This window comes from Cyprinodon tularosa, unplaced genomic scaffold, assembly GCF_016077235.1.
Source record: "Cyprinodon tularosa strain WSP-4 unplaced genomic scaffold, ASM1607723v1 ctg566, whole genome shotgun sequence".
Lineage (NCBI taxonomy): Eukaryota > Metazoa > Chordata > Actinopteri > Cyprinodontiformes > Cyprinodontidae > Cyprinodon > Cyprinodon tularosa.
In genome coordinates this window covers 318,217-330,850 of record NW_024039303.1, presented here as the reverse complement: position 1 = coordinate 330,850, position 12,634 = coordinate 318,217, and the positions used below count along the sequence as shown (strand labels likewise).

The window sequence follows — 12,634 nt, the reverse complement described above, 5'->3', positions numbered from 1 at the left end:
TTTATTATTTTTTTTATTTTTCCTTCTACTTGCTCTGATTGTGTTTTATTTTCCTATATTTTAATCATGTAAAGCACTTTGCATTGTCTTTGTACTGAATTGTGCAATAAAAATACATTTGCCTTGCCTTGCCTAGTATATAGCTGTTAATGTGTGTTTTTCAGTCACATTACAGTGCTACCACATTGCTCCCAAATATCCTATAAGGGATATTATGGTCTATCTAAAACAGTTTGTTTGCTTGGCAGCCCACGGACTGCTTCTGATTAAGGAGCGCTGCAGCTTTTTACAGGGATTGCCTCGTATACCTGCAGCTCTGGAGGCCCTCCTTCATCCCTGATAAGAAGCAGGTAGCTCTGTCCATCCACCACGATTTCCTTCTTGAAGCGTCCTCCTGAAAAACAAACATACTAATGATATCTAATTTGTAATGCATTTAATTCCATTGATAAAACAAGTCAGCTGATATATTTTACACGATAACTACAGATAATAAAAATAGATAACTCTGACATAAAGGTTTGTTGCAATGTCTTCTTTTTAACCTTCGGTAAACTGTGCTGTCCGGATCATATGCTGACAGGAAACTGAGTCTCTCTGGAGCCAATTATGTGGGGGAGAAATTGCCATTAAGCATGTCTAATGCATACCGCTCTATGCCACCTATTCCTGCAAGTCGGAGAAAGGCCAGCTTTAACTTCAAAAGCCTCATCAGGCTGCTTGTTCTGTCTGCAGAGCTTCACAGGATTGCACAAAAATGAATCAGGAAAACATAGTGCTCTGCAAATAAACCCACGAAATACATATTCTGGGATAAAACCCCTACTAAAACGCACATTAACTGGAGCTGGAGCTCATGTCAGAAAATGTCCACAGTATCATGGAGCAGACACTTGACTTGGTTTCCCTTCCTTTCTCTTTCTTTTTCTGATATAAATGCACATTTTCCTGCCACTGGCAAACCAGGCTGAAGATAAAGAATATACCAACGGAAGATCCAGCAAGTAAATTAGATTTTGCATATCATTTAACTGCTCTAAGATCCTGCAGAGATTAAAAACATTCAAATGAGAACGTTGGGTGGCTAGAGATGTCCCAAGGAGTGAAAACGGTGCATTATGAATACCAAAAAGTACGCTGAAGGCAATTTGACAGGATTAAATAATGCAAAGCCTTGACAAAGTCTTGTAACAGAGGCTGAAAAACTAATGCTAAAGGCAGCAGAAAAACACAGAATAAAAATGCATCTTTTGGTATTTTAGCTTTCAAACAATCAGAGGACAGTGTTGGGAGATTTTTTTAACCAACATATTAAGAACTAAAGGTCACAGCGGGTAAGGGCTAGAAAGTAGCCGGCGGCTTTAATTTTTACTACAGGTGGACAGTTTTTCTTGTGTCAGCAAGCAATAGATTTCCACTTGAATCTCACTCCCATCCTGTTAAGTCCACTTTAGCCTGCCGGGCAAACAGGGGATTCTGCCAACCGACTGCAACGACTCTAAACCCATGCTTGGATGGTGGTTGTGTAATAAAGAGAGAGGGGGAGATTGATGGCATAGCAGCAAGATTTTCCCTTCTTGGTCTTTATTTGTTTTTCTGAAGTCGCAGAGCTTTGAAATTGCTCACACAAAGAACTTAAAGACGACGGATATGCATGTTTGAGTCTTGTTTGAAGAGATGAGGCGGATCTGGTTACAAAGTAGGATAACTGAAGGCTTGATGCAGCACAGAGTTTTTATGAACTTTTGGCAGCTTTTATCTGCAAACGGCAGCTAAGATTATGGGAATCTCAGATACAAGTTATGCGACAAAAGCATATGGCTCCAATGAAAACAGGGAAGAAATCTGGATGCAAACCGTATCATTGCATAACCATCCAAAATGCCTGTCTCTATTTAGAGTCGAACAAATAAAATGCATCCAAGGAGAATTTTGGTGCTCCAAAATAGTTTCGGTGGCAGTGAAAAGTAAAAGATCTTCAGAAAGTGTGGGTGCAGAGAGGATTGACCCTCACGGTGAGCATGGTTAACACGCAGCAAGCGTGCTCTGCTTTACACAGAGGCTCAGACCTTGACACTCAGCCACAATCCGACAAGGTGCCATCCTGTGTTGCCATGGCAACACTCCCCGGTACCATTTTCTTCTTTTTTTTTTCTCGTATCATAGTAAAAGTCCAGGAACAAAACAGAAACAGCAACAGACAAGCCTTTTCCTCTTTGCCTGTGATGATTCTTTAGCGTGGACACTGCAGACAGGAGAAAAGTCGAAGCAAAAAGCAAATATGAGGCAGCTGCTGCTAATAAAACAGAAATGCTGTATCCACAAACAGAACGAGGAAACGAGAGACAGGAGCTGACATTTTTCTTTGATTACAACAACACGCACTCTGTTTTTGCAGCATTTTTTTGCCATTGATTTTCAAGGACTAATTAGGCTATGAGGATTTTTTTTTTTTTTCAGAGCTCAGAAATGCCAGAAACTAATTATGTGCTTCAAGTCTCATCCACGCTATAATTACCCTAAAATGAAACACTGCAAAAAAAAAAAAAACTACTTCCAAAGATGATCGATTAACTCTGGGTGTGCCGGCATCTTTGTGGGATTTTGAAGGACGGACCCTCCAGGGTAGCAGGGGGCATTCCTGTTATGATTTCTGCTTATACATACCTAAAAAAACGAGACTTATGATTCATCATCAAAATGAAAATGATCATTTACAGCCTGCAGATTCACATTTTATCAGGCTTTTCTTATTCAAACAACAAATGATAATCTAATTCGTCTTAGTCTTTGTTTAAATAAAAGTATGTCACTCACCCACAACAACAAAAAGATAAATCCAACAGCAAACATTCTGGCATGTGCTTCCTTGCACAAACCAAACCCACCAATGTCAAGTAAGTCTAAACCAGCCTGTGTGGTTTTCTTAACCGCACAGGGTTAAGAAAATACCAGAATACTGGTCAGAGCCCATTAATGGAAAAACGGAGGCAGCTATTTGTGCATTTAAATGTAGCGTGACCACTTTGTCCAGCAATCAATGTTACTAAATGTTTTCAATCACCAGTTAGCATACCAAGGACTTCACTTTGTTTTGATCATGGAGAAATTACGATTTATGAAAACCCAGAAATAGCTTTATTTTAAAACTGGATTTCATTTTAAGCAGCCTTTCTGCTTTGATTTCATCATTCCCCAAGACCTTTGTATGGCCTCATTTTTATTAAGTCTTTGATCAGTTACAACATTATCACTCCTTATTCCAAACTATTCAAAATTCTCATAATTAACTCAGTAGGAATTAAAACACCTGAGCTAAAATGTCTCCTTTGCATAGGCTGTTTCCTGTTAATCTATTGTTGCCTTAATAAAAAAAAAAATGGACATAGTCAGTCATATAAACGGATTGAATAATTAAGAACAGACTATAGAAACAGCAACTGTAAACAAACTTAATTTAATAGGAATGATATCCCTGTTTCTTCCTCTTCATAACCCCAAATGACCCTCATAACATCCAGCAGTCTTACCTTCAGGAGACTCCTCCTGCACATAGGTGCCTGTCAAGTATCGATGCACCAGAGCAGACTTCCCACTAGACAAATTTCCCACAATGCCCTGCAAGAAGAAGAAAAAAAAAAAAAAGAAGTAGAATCACAATCAGACAATGTAGTTCAAACATTATGGCACATTGAATAAAGAGCACAGAACGATGATCAATGGAAAACAAATTTTAAAAAGTGTATTTTTATTTTGAATGCTTGCAACCTTTACTAAATCTGTATCTGTAAGTTGCGCTAAGAAATATGACATTCTTTTTTTTTTGCAAAAGCTGTAATTGAAGCAGCTGTTTCTAAAAGCAGCTTTACTGTGATACCGTTTTGATGAACGACGGACATCTGATGAATTAACATTGTGGCCTTCTGTTTTACAGATGTGAGTAGAGTGGTGAACATGCAGAAAGGCACTATGTTTTCTCTTTACAGGAAAAAGCTAGTAGTAGTAAGAAAACGAGAGCCTTTAAATTTCTAAAACAATACCAATATTGCAGCTCTGATTATTGACCGATACAGATATTGACCTGATACGATATCAGCATGAATCGTGTATACTTTGGCTTCTTGTATTTAATTGTGTAACAATAGAAAGGCTTGATGAAGTGACTCAAACACAGAATAACGGTAAATAATAACAAGAGACATGACAACAAATGACCTACTAATTATTAACCATCAGAGATTCAGATTTAGGCTGATATATTTCAATATCCTTTTTTTCTCAAAAATTCATCTTCATTCCAATGTTTTGTTTTACTAATATTATGCAGCCTTAGTCCATAATTAAAAATATATACAGATGATTGTATACATTATTACAAGAAAAGAAAGAAAACCTTTAGAAAAGGGGCTGGGATTTATCAAAACTTTAACTCTAAGAAAAGATATTAGATATAGCAACTTTTGATTATATAACTGTACCATCTCATTCAATAGAAGACCTTACAGTGCATTTAGGTTTTGCAATTTGTTTCATATTCTCTCCAAGGACCTTTTACCCACAGAAAAAAAGCGCTGATACATCAATAAAGACAAGCTTTAATCTTAGGTGGCCATCTTCCAATCTTCTAGTTGGAAACTCAATCAGGCCAAAAACCACACTTTTTGGAGGATGGAGGACAGTGAGGGAAGGAGATTCCAAGTTAGCTATTATCTGTTGCAGTAAAACCAAGCCAGAAATACTCAGATATTTATAAAACTATTTAAACAGGCAGAAAATTATGTCTTTATTTATTTGCAAACATATCAAGATGTGAGAGTCTGGCATGGCTGAAAGATAACTTACAGCAAAGTACAGAAAATTTGACCAAAGTTGACTATTAAACAGGAGATACATATGGAGAGTGATGTTTTTCTATTGCTAAATGCTCTACATATGCTAATCAACAATGGAAGAGGCAGACCAACTCTGTCTGGTCTATTACTAGTAAAGGCTAATTTATACTTCTGACTCATAAACTCTGCAACCATCAAATCTGTCTATGTGGGCGAGCAGACCTCAAGCGGAAGTGCGCAGCCAAAAAACAGCTGTGATTGGTCCTTGGTATGCCTTTCCGGTTGTCTGCGTGGTTGTCCTCCCTGATTCTGTGTCGGGCGCGCCATTTTTAAAAACCGAGGAGTAATAACAGCAGTGGATAACCATGAGGAAAGATCAATCAAGGTGGTTCAGAAGTACAACCACTTGTATGATGCCTCAGACATGATTTGGAAAATAAAAACTCCCGCCAGTGCCGCCGAAGAAGTTCTCATGACCATCCGCCGAAGTTCTTGGGAGATCTCGAATAGGCTCCCCTTTGCGCTTTGGTGGGAAACTGCTGTGCATCCGTAAAAATTCCAGACGACGTTGCAGAAGCATACCAGTGAAACTGGTTCACGACCACACGCAAGCAACATTTGATGTGTGCGGATGCAGAAGTATATAATCCGCCCTTAAGACACTCAACCTTAAGCTTGTATTATGATTTTCATCCCATTACTGTGAGAGCACCTAAACCAGCATGAACCTGAATACACCCACAAGCTTTCTGCAGGGTAGCAAACCCACTTAAAAGTCATAGTCTGCTTCAAGAAAAGCGGTAAAGGTAAAATACATTAACAGAATCAAAAATAAATGTAGCACAGCTTGGTTCTTTATTAAGGCCAGGAGGGCTCTTCTAATATCCAGGAGCTCTGTAGCAATCACTCCTCTGCTTTCACTCCCTTGAGTCTACACCAGACCTCAGTGTAATGCCTTCGGGTGAAACGTAGTGCATGGTGGGCTGATGATGCCTCCATGTCTGGGAAGAACAAAGGATGTATCACACCTCATCCCCCTCCTTCTTCCCCTCTACCCGCCATCTCCCTCTTCTTCATGAGATCATTAGTGGGAGTTAAAGTCAGGTATGGGTGTAATTATAGACAAGTTTGATGCAAGAAAAAAAAATATCTTTTGGAGCCAATTGAAGATGCCATACCTTAAAATCTCAAGGAAGTTTTAAATATCTGGAACTACGCTAAAAAATAATAAATATATAGGAGTCTGTACATGTGAGTCAACAAAACAACTTTTAATGTGCCAGAGATCCAACATTCCTGCTGTGATTTTTAACAGCTAAGCTTTGTGACCTGCTGGTATACAGGCTTTTATTTAAACAAAATGCCACATCAGCAGTACTCCACTACAAGCTTATGCTCATCGTTGGAAGTGTTTCACTTTTATCTGGGAACAACTTCAAGAAGAAAGTTGATCAAAAGCTGGAATCAAAAATAGTTTTACCTTAGAAGCGGATGTATTAGCAGATGTATTTCTTTTTTTTTTACTCGCTAATGGTCTATTTAGTTTAGCCACAGGAAATGTGTTTGGTTTTTTTTTCCCATTAAAGTTTCCTTCAGAAATTCTCTGGTGACTAAAATCTGTTGATTTTCAGGTTCTTCAACCCTGACATGGACTTCTAAAAAAAACATATTTTTCCAGTTGGTGAATGAATCATACTCGAGTGTTTCCATCACAAAGCTCGTTGTTGTTGACGCTTATTTGTGATGAAGGAAGTCGGTTAATATCTACACAGAGACAGACCTAGGTGTATCCACACAGCTATTTCGTCATGTGGGTGTTGCATCAAGCCACATCCACTGTTTCTAGAGAACATAAATTCAACATTTTGAAAGAGTGAACAGATTTTGAAGCACCAGTTTTGTGTTTCCATGTGTATGCAAGGTTTTCTCAAATGTGGACGCCGTAGATCAATCTCTCTCTGTAAACTGCATAATTCTCATTGCTACCATGTTGCTGTGTTACTCTAATTTGTCTGAGCTTGTCTGGGGTTTTTGCTGACGATTTCGTGAGTGTTTTTTGTTAGTGTTAGATTGCCACCAAAGGGCCTGGCGTAAGTAAAGTAAGCACAGTAGTCCTACATTCACTTGCGTGGAAACAAATTTTAAGAAAAGATGCCATTTTTTTCTACATATAGTTGCTGGTGCAAAGGTTAAAGGTATAGTGGAGGATTTCGCAAATTATTGAAAAGACCCGCCCTGTCCACTTTTTCTTTTTTTATGCACATGCAAAACCCTGTACTCGCTCCCAAGAGGGAACACCTATTAAACGCATTAAAAGTTGCTGTTTGCATCGCTCATACAAGCTTGATTTCCAACAGAAGATTTGCAATTTTTCCACTACAGTATGTCAAGACTCCCCACCAGTAAGTGAAAATGGGGGCGAGCTTTTAGGACGTCCTTACGTAAAAAGATCACCAGAATACCTCACAATTAGAGCCACTTATTTTGATGATCCACCTGGAAAAAGAACATCCTCCACTATACTTTTAATTGTAGAAAACACCCCCAAGTTTGACATAATTGAATGTTGTGTGCTAATGTGGGATTAGCACTGGATTTAACACAACCTGAATGCCACTTATCTTCATGCTCCATATTTTGACTTTAACAAGAGGGCTATTATTATTACTATTAGGTGCCAGTAAATCATTCTCTAAATTCTGTGTTTCTGTACTATTGCCCAGCATTATTTGAAAAATTTAAAGAAACAGTTTGTGTAATCATGGCATGTATTTGCAAAAAAAGTGCATTTAATAATTATAATAATGCTTTATTTATAGTAAACTATCAAAGGGTCTTCCTTAAAACCTCTGAATACAAAAGAATGAAGATCTAAGATTTAGAACATAAAAGGGAAACCAAATTAGTCCTTTTGAATAACTAGTTAAAAATGTCCTTTGTTAAAAATGAACCCACTTTGGAAGAAAAAATGTTCCAAAAATCTTTTAGAGAGAGCTAATAAAGCAGCTCAAGTGTGTAATGTACGATTACTAATATACCCTCCCAGCTGGACATTTAAAGCAAAAACTGTGCCGTATGTCTTTTAAAGGACATCATAAATATACTTTAGAGACTCGTTTCTATTTCTTTCTTATTCAAAATATTTAATAATCGCTAATAGCAGCAGGGCTAAAAAAGTATCCTAAATGCTGCTCTTAGATTTTCTTGTATATAAGCTCTGATAAAGGAAATTGAATTATCTAAAATCTATTTTGGCAGTCGATTGGAGATGTGGAAATTATGAATAGTGTAACTCCATTGGCTCTGATCAAGAACTGCTGCGGCTTTATCTCTTCAGAAATGATTGGTTAGCCTCTTTTTAAAATTACTTTGTTGTTGACTACTGTCTGAAAACATAATTTTAACTTTCAGAAACCTTTTATCAAAGCCCCAATTAACACCTCAGAAGTATAAAGAGCCATTTGTATTTGAAGCATTTGATGTCAGCACAGCATGTTCCTCTTCCAGGTCACTGTTGAGTTTTTATTCAACTAAAGTTTTTTTTTTTTTTTGTTTAAAAGACACAGAAGCAATTTAACTACACAGAAATCAATGGGAACAACGCAGTGGCGGAGCTTTAGAGGGCATTGGACCATAAGAGGATGTTAGTTGTGCATTTGGCAGTATCTGTGCCTGTGTGCTCCACTGGCGGGTGAGATCAGACCCAGGAAGTGTCACCAGTCTAGCCCAAAACTGTCACTCATTTCACTTCCTGCTGCAAGCCACCTTGCGTCTCCATGCCAACCCATCTCATTAAAACATAAAAAAAATAAAATGGGAACAACTTTGTGCCAGTGGAAAAGTCCGGCCAATTTCCTCAAATGTGCTTTCTTGTATGAAATGAAAAAACAGTGTTACATAGACATAGGATGCTTGTTCGATGACATTTTCAATCCATCAGTGCATGAAATTATTCAGAAGAATCAACAGCTGGGCTGCTGGAAACTAAAAAGTTACTCACCACTTTTAGCTCCGGAACTGATCGACTCAATGTCCATTCCTGGCTGTTGACAAATGAGTCTGCAAACAAAACAAGAGACAAATGAGTAAATGACTAACATGATAACTGTAGTTTCCACCTTGATAGCAGAGATTGCATGACGTTTTACTGATTGGTATGTCACACGCCATACCTTGTTGATAAGAAAACACTTAACTAAGGTGGGTTAGGCTATAATCTTCAACACAGTCAAGGGTTACATACATTTTTCAACGCAAATACCAACTGTTATGTAAGTTAATGTTATTTCCCCTGGCTGTAAAATTAGACCATTCAATTGAGTTTAATATTTCCTGATTAATCAGTAAAGATGTATCAATATTTCTGATGTAAAACTGTAAGAAAAAACTAACTTTTTACAAAATCTGCAGATGAGTTAAAATATGCCAACACTTTCATAAAGATGGGTAACATCAGGTGCATCTTGAAAAAAAAAAATATATTTTTAAAAAAATACAATTTGATGCAAATACTTCAAAGCTCTTTATGAGTCTTCCATCATAAAATGAAAAAAAAGGCTGATTTTAAGTCTTTGTAAGCTTTACTTGGAAAAAATATATATTTTTATAACAATATATTCAAACTAATCTAATAATGTAAAATTTATTTAAAGTTCCAAATTATTCCAAGGTTAGTCACATGTTAATCTATTGTGACAATTCAACTTCTTTTAGCAGAAAACTAAGTGTGGGAATTTTTAAGATTGTCTATGACATTATCAGGCTTTTCCAACTCCCGTTGATGGCCATATTTCTGGAGGATTTAGATGCATCCCTGGTCCGACACACTGGAATAAAATGGCTCAGTTCCCTGTATATTATAGCTCCATAACTCCAGAGTGCTCTGATTATTAATTTCAGTCAATTGCATTTAGGCAGGGACACAGGAGCCTGGTGCTTGGGAACTTTTTGAAGTTGAAATTTATTTTGATGTTGTAGGAGTATAGTGAATATGATTCTGCAAATCCAAGGTTGACAAAAAGTAGCTTTGAAGCTTCATTACCAGTGCCTATCACAGAAATGCATAAAGAAAATCAGGAAACAGAAACACTATTATTTGGAAGGAAGAAAGACAAGTTAATTATGTATGTGAAGCAAGAAATTTAAGGTACTTTCTGTCTGGCTCTCTGCTTGATAATCTCAGATAAATTAAACAATACAGATAAAAAAAACACATTAAAATCAGTTTTTCAGCAATATTGTTGCCACCTTGAAGTGTGTTTGAACAAGAATCAGAGGAAAATCTGACAAACTAGAAAGCTTCCCAGAAGTTATTGAGAAACAATGTTTTGTAATACATAGCCTTTAGGTAAATACGTTCGTCAGATTAGGATTAAATACAGCATATTTTCAATAACCAGTGTTTATTAGGCTTGTTCGGACCTGTTTGAATTGCCGTTGATATTTGTAAACTAGATGGTAGTACTTTGAAAATGGACAGAAGGGAAGATTACCATAAAGAACAATAGAAACTAACAGCACTGACAACACCAATGCCAACTCCACAAGCTGAGCCTGTTTCCCACAGAGGACTATGTGTCATAACAACAGTCAGAACAAAGACACTCCTTCTAGTTTAGATCATGGTGTTCTTGCTATCAGGAGCCCTCCAAGGAAGCTGCTAACACCAACACTAGAACCCAGATGCCAGGAATCCAGAGCAAATAGGTTTGACCACCCCCCTGTCTTTTCTGCATGTCTCAACCATAGCAATTAAGGACTCATCCACCATCATTACTGTAAGACTTTGTTGCAGCAACAGCGATTTTCTTTTGTGCCTCAAGTGATGATGACATTAGAGGAAGAACGGAATAAGGTTTACACTAAGCCCTACTGCTATAGGGAACCCCTTCATTCTCTTTGCAGAAAGCATGACATGAGTGATTCATAAACCAAACAGACCTGAGCTAACAATGGTTTTATCTACTACAATTATCCCCTTTTAAATATTTACTTATTTCTGACCTCCATTTAGCCTCATGCTGCTTTTAGATGTCTCACTTATTGCGGGAGTGGGGAGGAGAGCATCCTGAACGCAAGGGATATTCACCAAGCATTGTGTACAGCAGACTAGTCTTTAGACAGCACGCCTCCTGCTAAGCCATCTCAGCGTGGGTTCGACATGTTGCAACATGAATGAAGTCTGCTGAGGAGCAGGTAGCTCAATGTAGGTCACACCAGACTGATCAGATAAGGCTGATGCCTCGTTTCCTTACATATCCCGTCCCTAGAGTTAAACAAGCAGCGATGAGAGACACATCATTGTGCGTCCAAGTTTTTTTTGACATCTATTGTTAATTTTCACATTTTGTCCCACTGAAAACACCAGTTGCAAGGAATTTACTGGCTTTTTTTAAATAGAGACGATTTGGGCATAGTTATGAAGTGCTTTTCAAAGCAGTGTTTCTACAGATAGAAATGTTGGACATGGAGTCAGCCCCATTTTTAGAGGACACCTATTTAGTTAAAAGAGCCCACCTGTATGTAATTTAATCTCGCAATAAATATGATTAAGTTGTTCTGTGAAGAGAATATTGGTAAACGAACAGTGCTAAGACCAAGAAACGGAGGAAACAAGTCAAGAGGTGTCAAAACACAAAGTTCTTGATAGGAAAATTATGCTGGAATGGGGAATAGTCTTCCAGTTGAACTTTTTTACATGTGGTGACCTAGTGGTTAGGGCATAGAGATTGGAATCCTGAGGTCGTAAGTTCGAAGCTCACTCCCAAAGACTGCAGCCCTGGGTCTCTGAGCAAGATCCTTAACCCCTGATTGCTCCCTGGGTACCCCACGATGGCAGCCCACTGCTCTCAAGGGAATGAGTTAAATGCAGAGGTAATTATCTCTAATCTGATATCAATAAAGTTCAATTATTTTATGGGATTAAGCTGTAGAAATGCAGGAAACATAGGGAATTGGTGCAAAATCTCATAAGTTACAGGTGACAGTGTGAAGGCGGAGTCTGCATTGCTTAACTTAGAACCAAATGTGGGACTCATTTGTTATAAGATAAAATGTTTAAATTGTAAAAAGGGTTTAGGTTTTAAATGTACATCGTTAGAATATGTTTGCATGAAGGTTTCATAACTGTGGAACTATTCTTGATTTATTTAGTTGTATAGTTTTAGGCTCAAATCGGTTCTAAAACCTTTATTCCTTAATGGATTAAATCCTTGCTGTGGGCAACCCAACCTCTGACTGAAGTTAATACCTTTTTTAGCACGCCTCACCTGGCTGTTAAAACATATACGTTATCACAGGAACAGATATGGTAACTCTCTCCATCAATTAAGGGTTTTGGACTGAAAAAGGTTAGACAACTAGTTTAGAATAGACTCCATTCATAAATAATGACCAAATAATGAGAATCTATGACAATAATTGAAAATTTTAATAAAAATATGTCTTTTAAATGACTGATTTAATTAAAAAGATGTAAAACCAACAACAGCTTTTCTTCGTTAAGAATTATGCTACATAGAATCCCATTAAATGCATTTAAGCATTTGTTTATGACATAATATGTAAATGTTTAAGGGATACGAATACTTTTCTAAGGGTGGGCCTCTATAAGGCCAATTCCTTTATAACCATTTAGCTTATTGAAAAATTGGCCTTATATAACAAATAGGAAATAGATTACACCACTTATTATATTATCTAAAATGCTTCAGGAATTTACCAGAAATTCTTCTTTAGGATGCAGTTGTAATGTTGATAAGAGATACAATTACTATGGTCCCCTATTAAAGGAAAGAGCCTTA

General features: G+C 37.4%; 1 protein-coding gene across 5 annotated transcripts in view; it reads right to left on the bottom strand.

The window, feature by feature from the left end:
- Nucleotides 1-12,634, bottom strand: part of agap3 (ArfGAP with GTPase domain, ankyrin repeat and PH domain 3) — a 193,486-nt gene that overhangs the window by 88,614 nt on the left and 92,238 nt on the right. For all 5 annotated transcript variants that reach the window (XM_038305821.1, XM_038305825.1, XM_038305822.1 and 2 more), the window contains exons 2-4: nucleotides 8,833-8,891; nucleotides 3,531-3,618; nucleotides 309-394 (exon numbers count right to left, since the gene is read on the bottom strand). In XM_038305821.1, coding sequence (XP_038161749.1) covers nucleotides 309-394; nucleotides 3,531-3,618; nucleotides 8,833-8,891 — 233 coding nt within the window. The remainder of the gene's footprint in view (nucleotides 1-308; nucleotides 395-3,530; nucleotides 3,619-8,832; nucleotides 8,892-12,634) is intronic.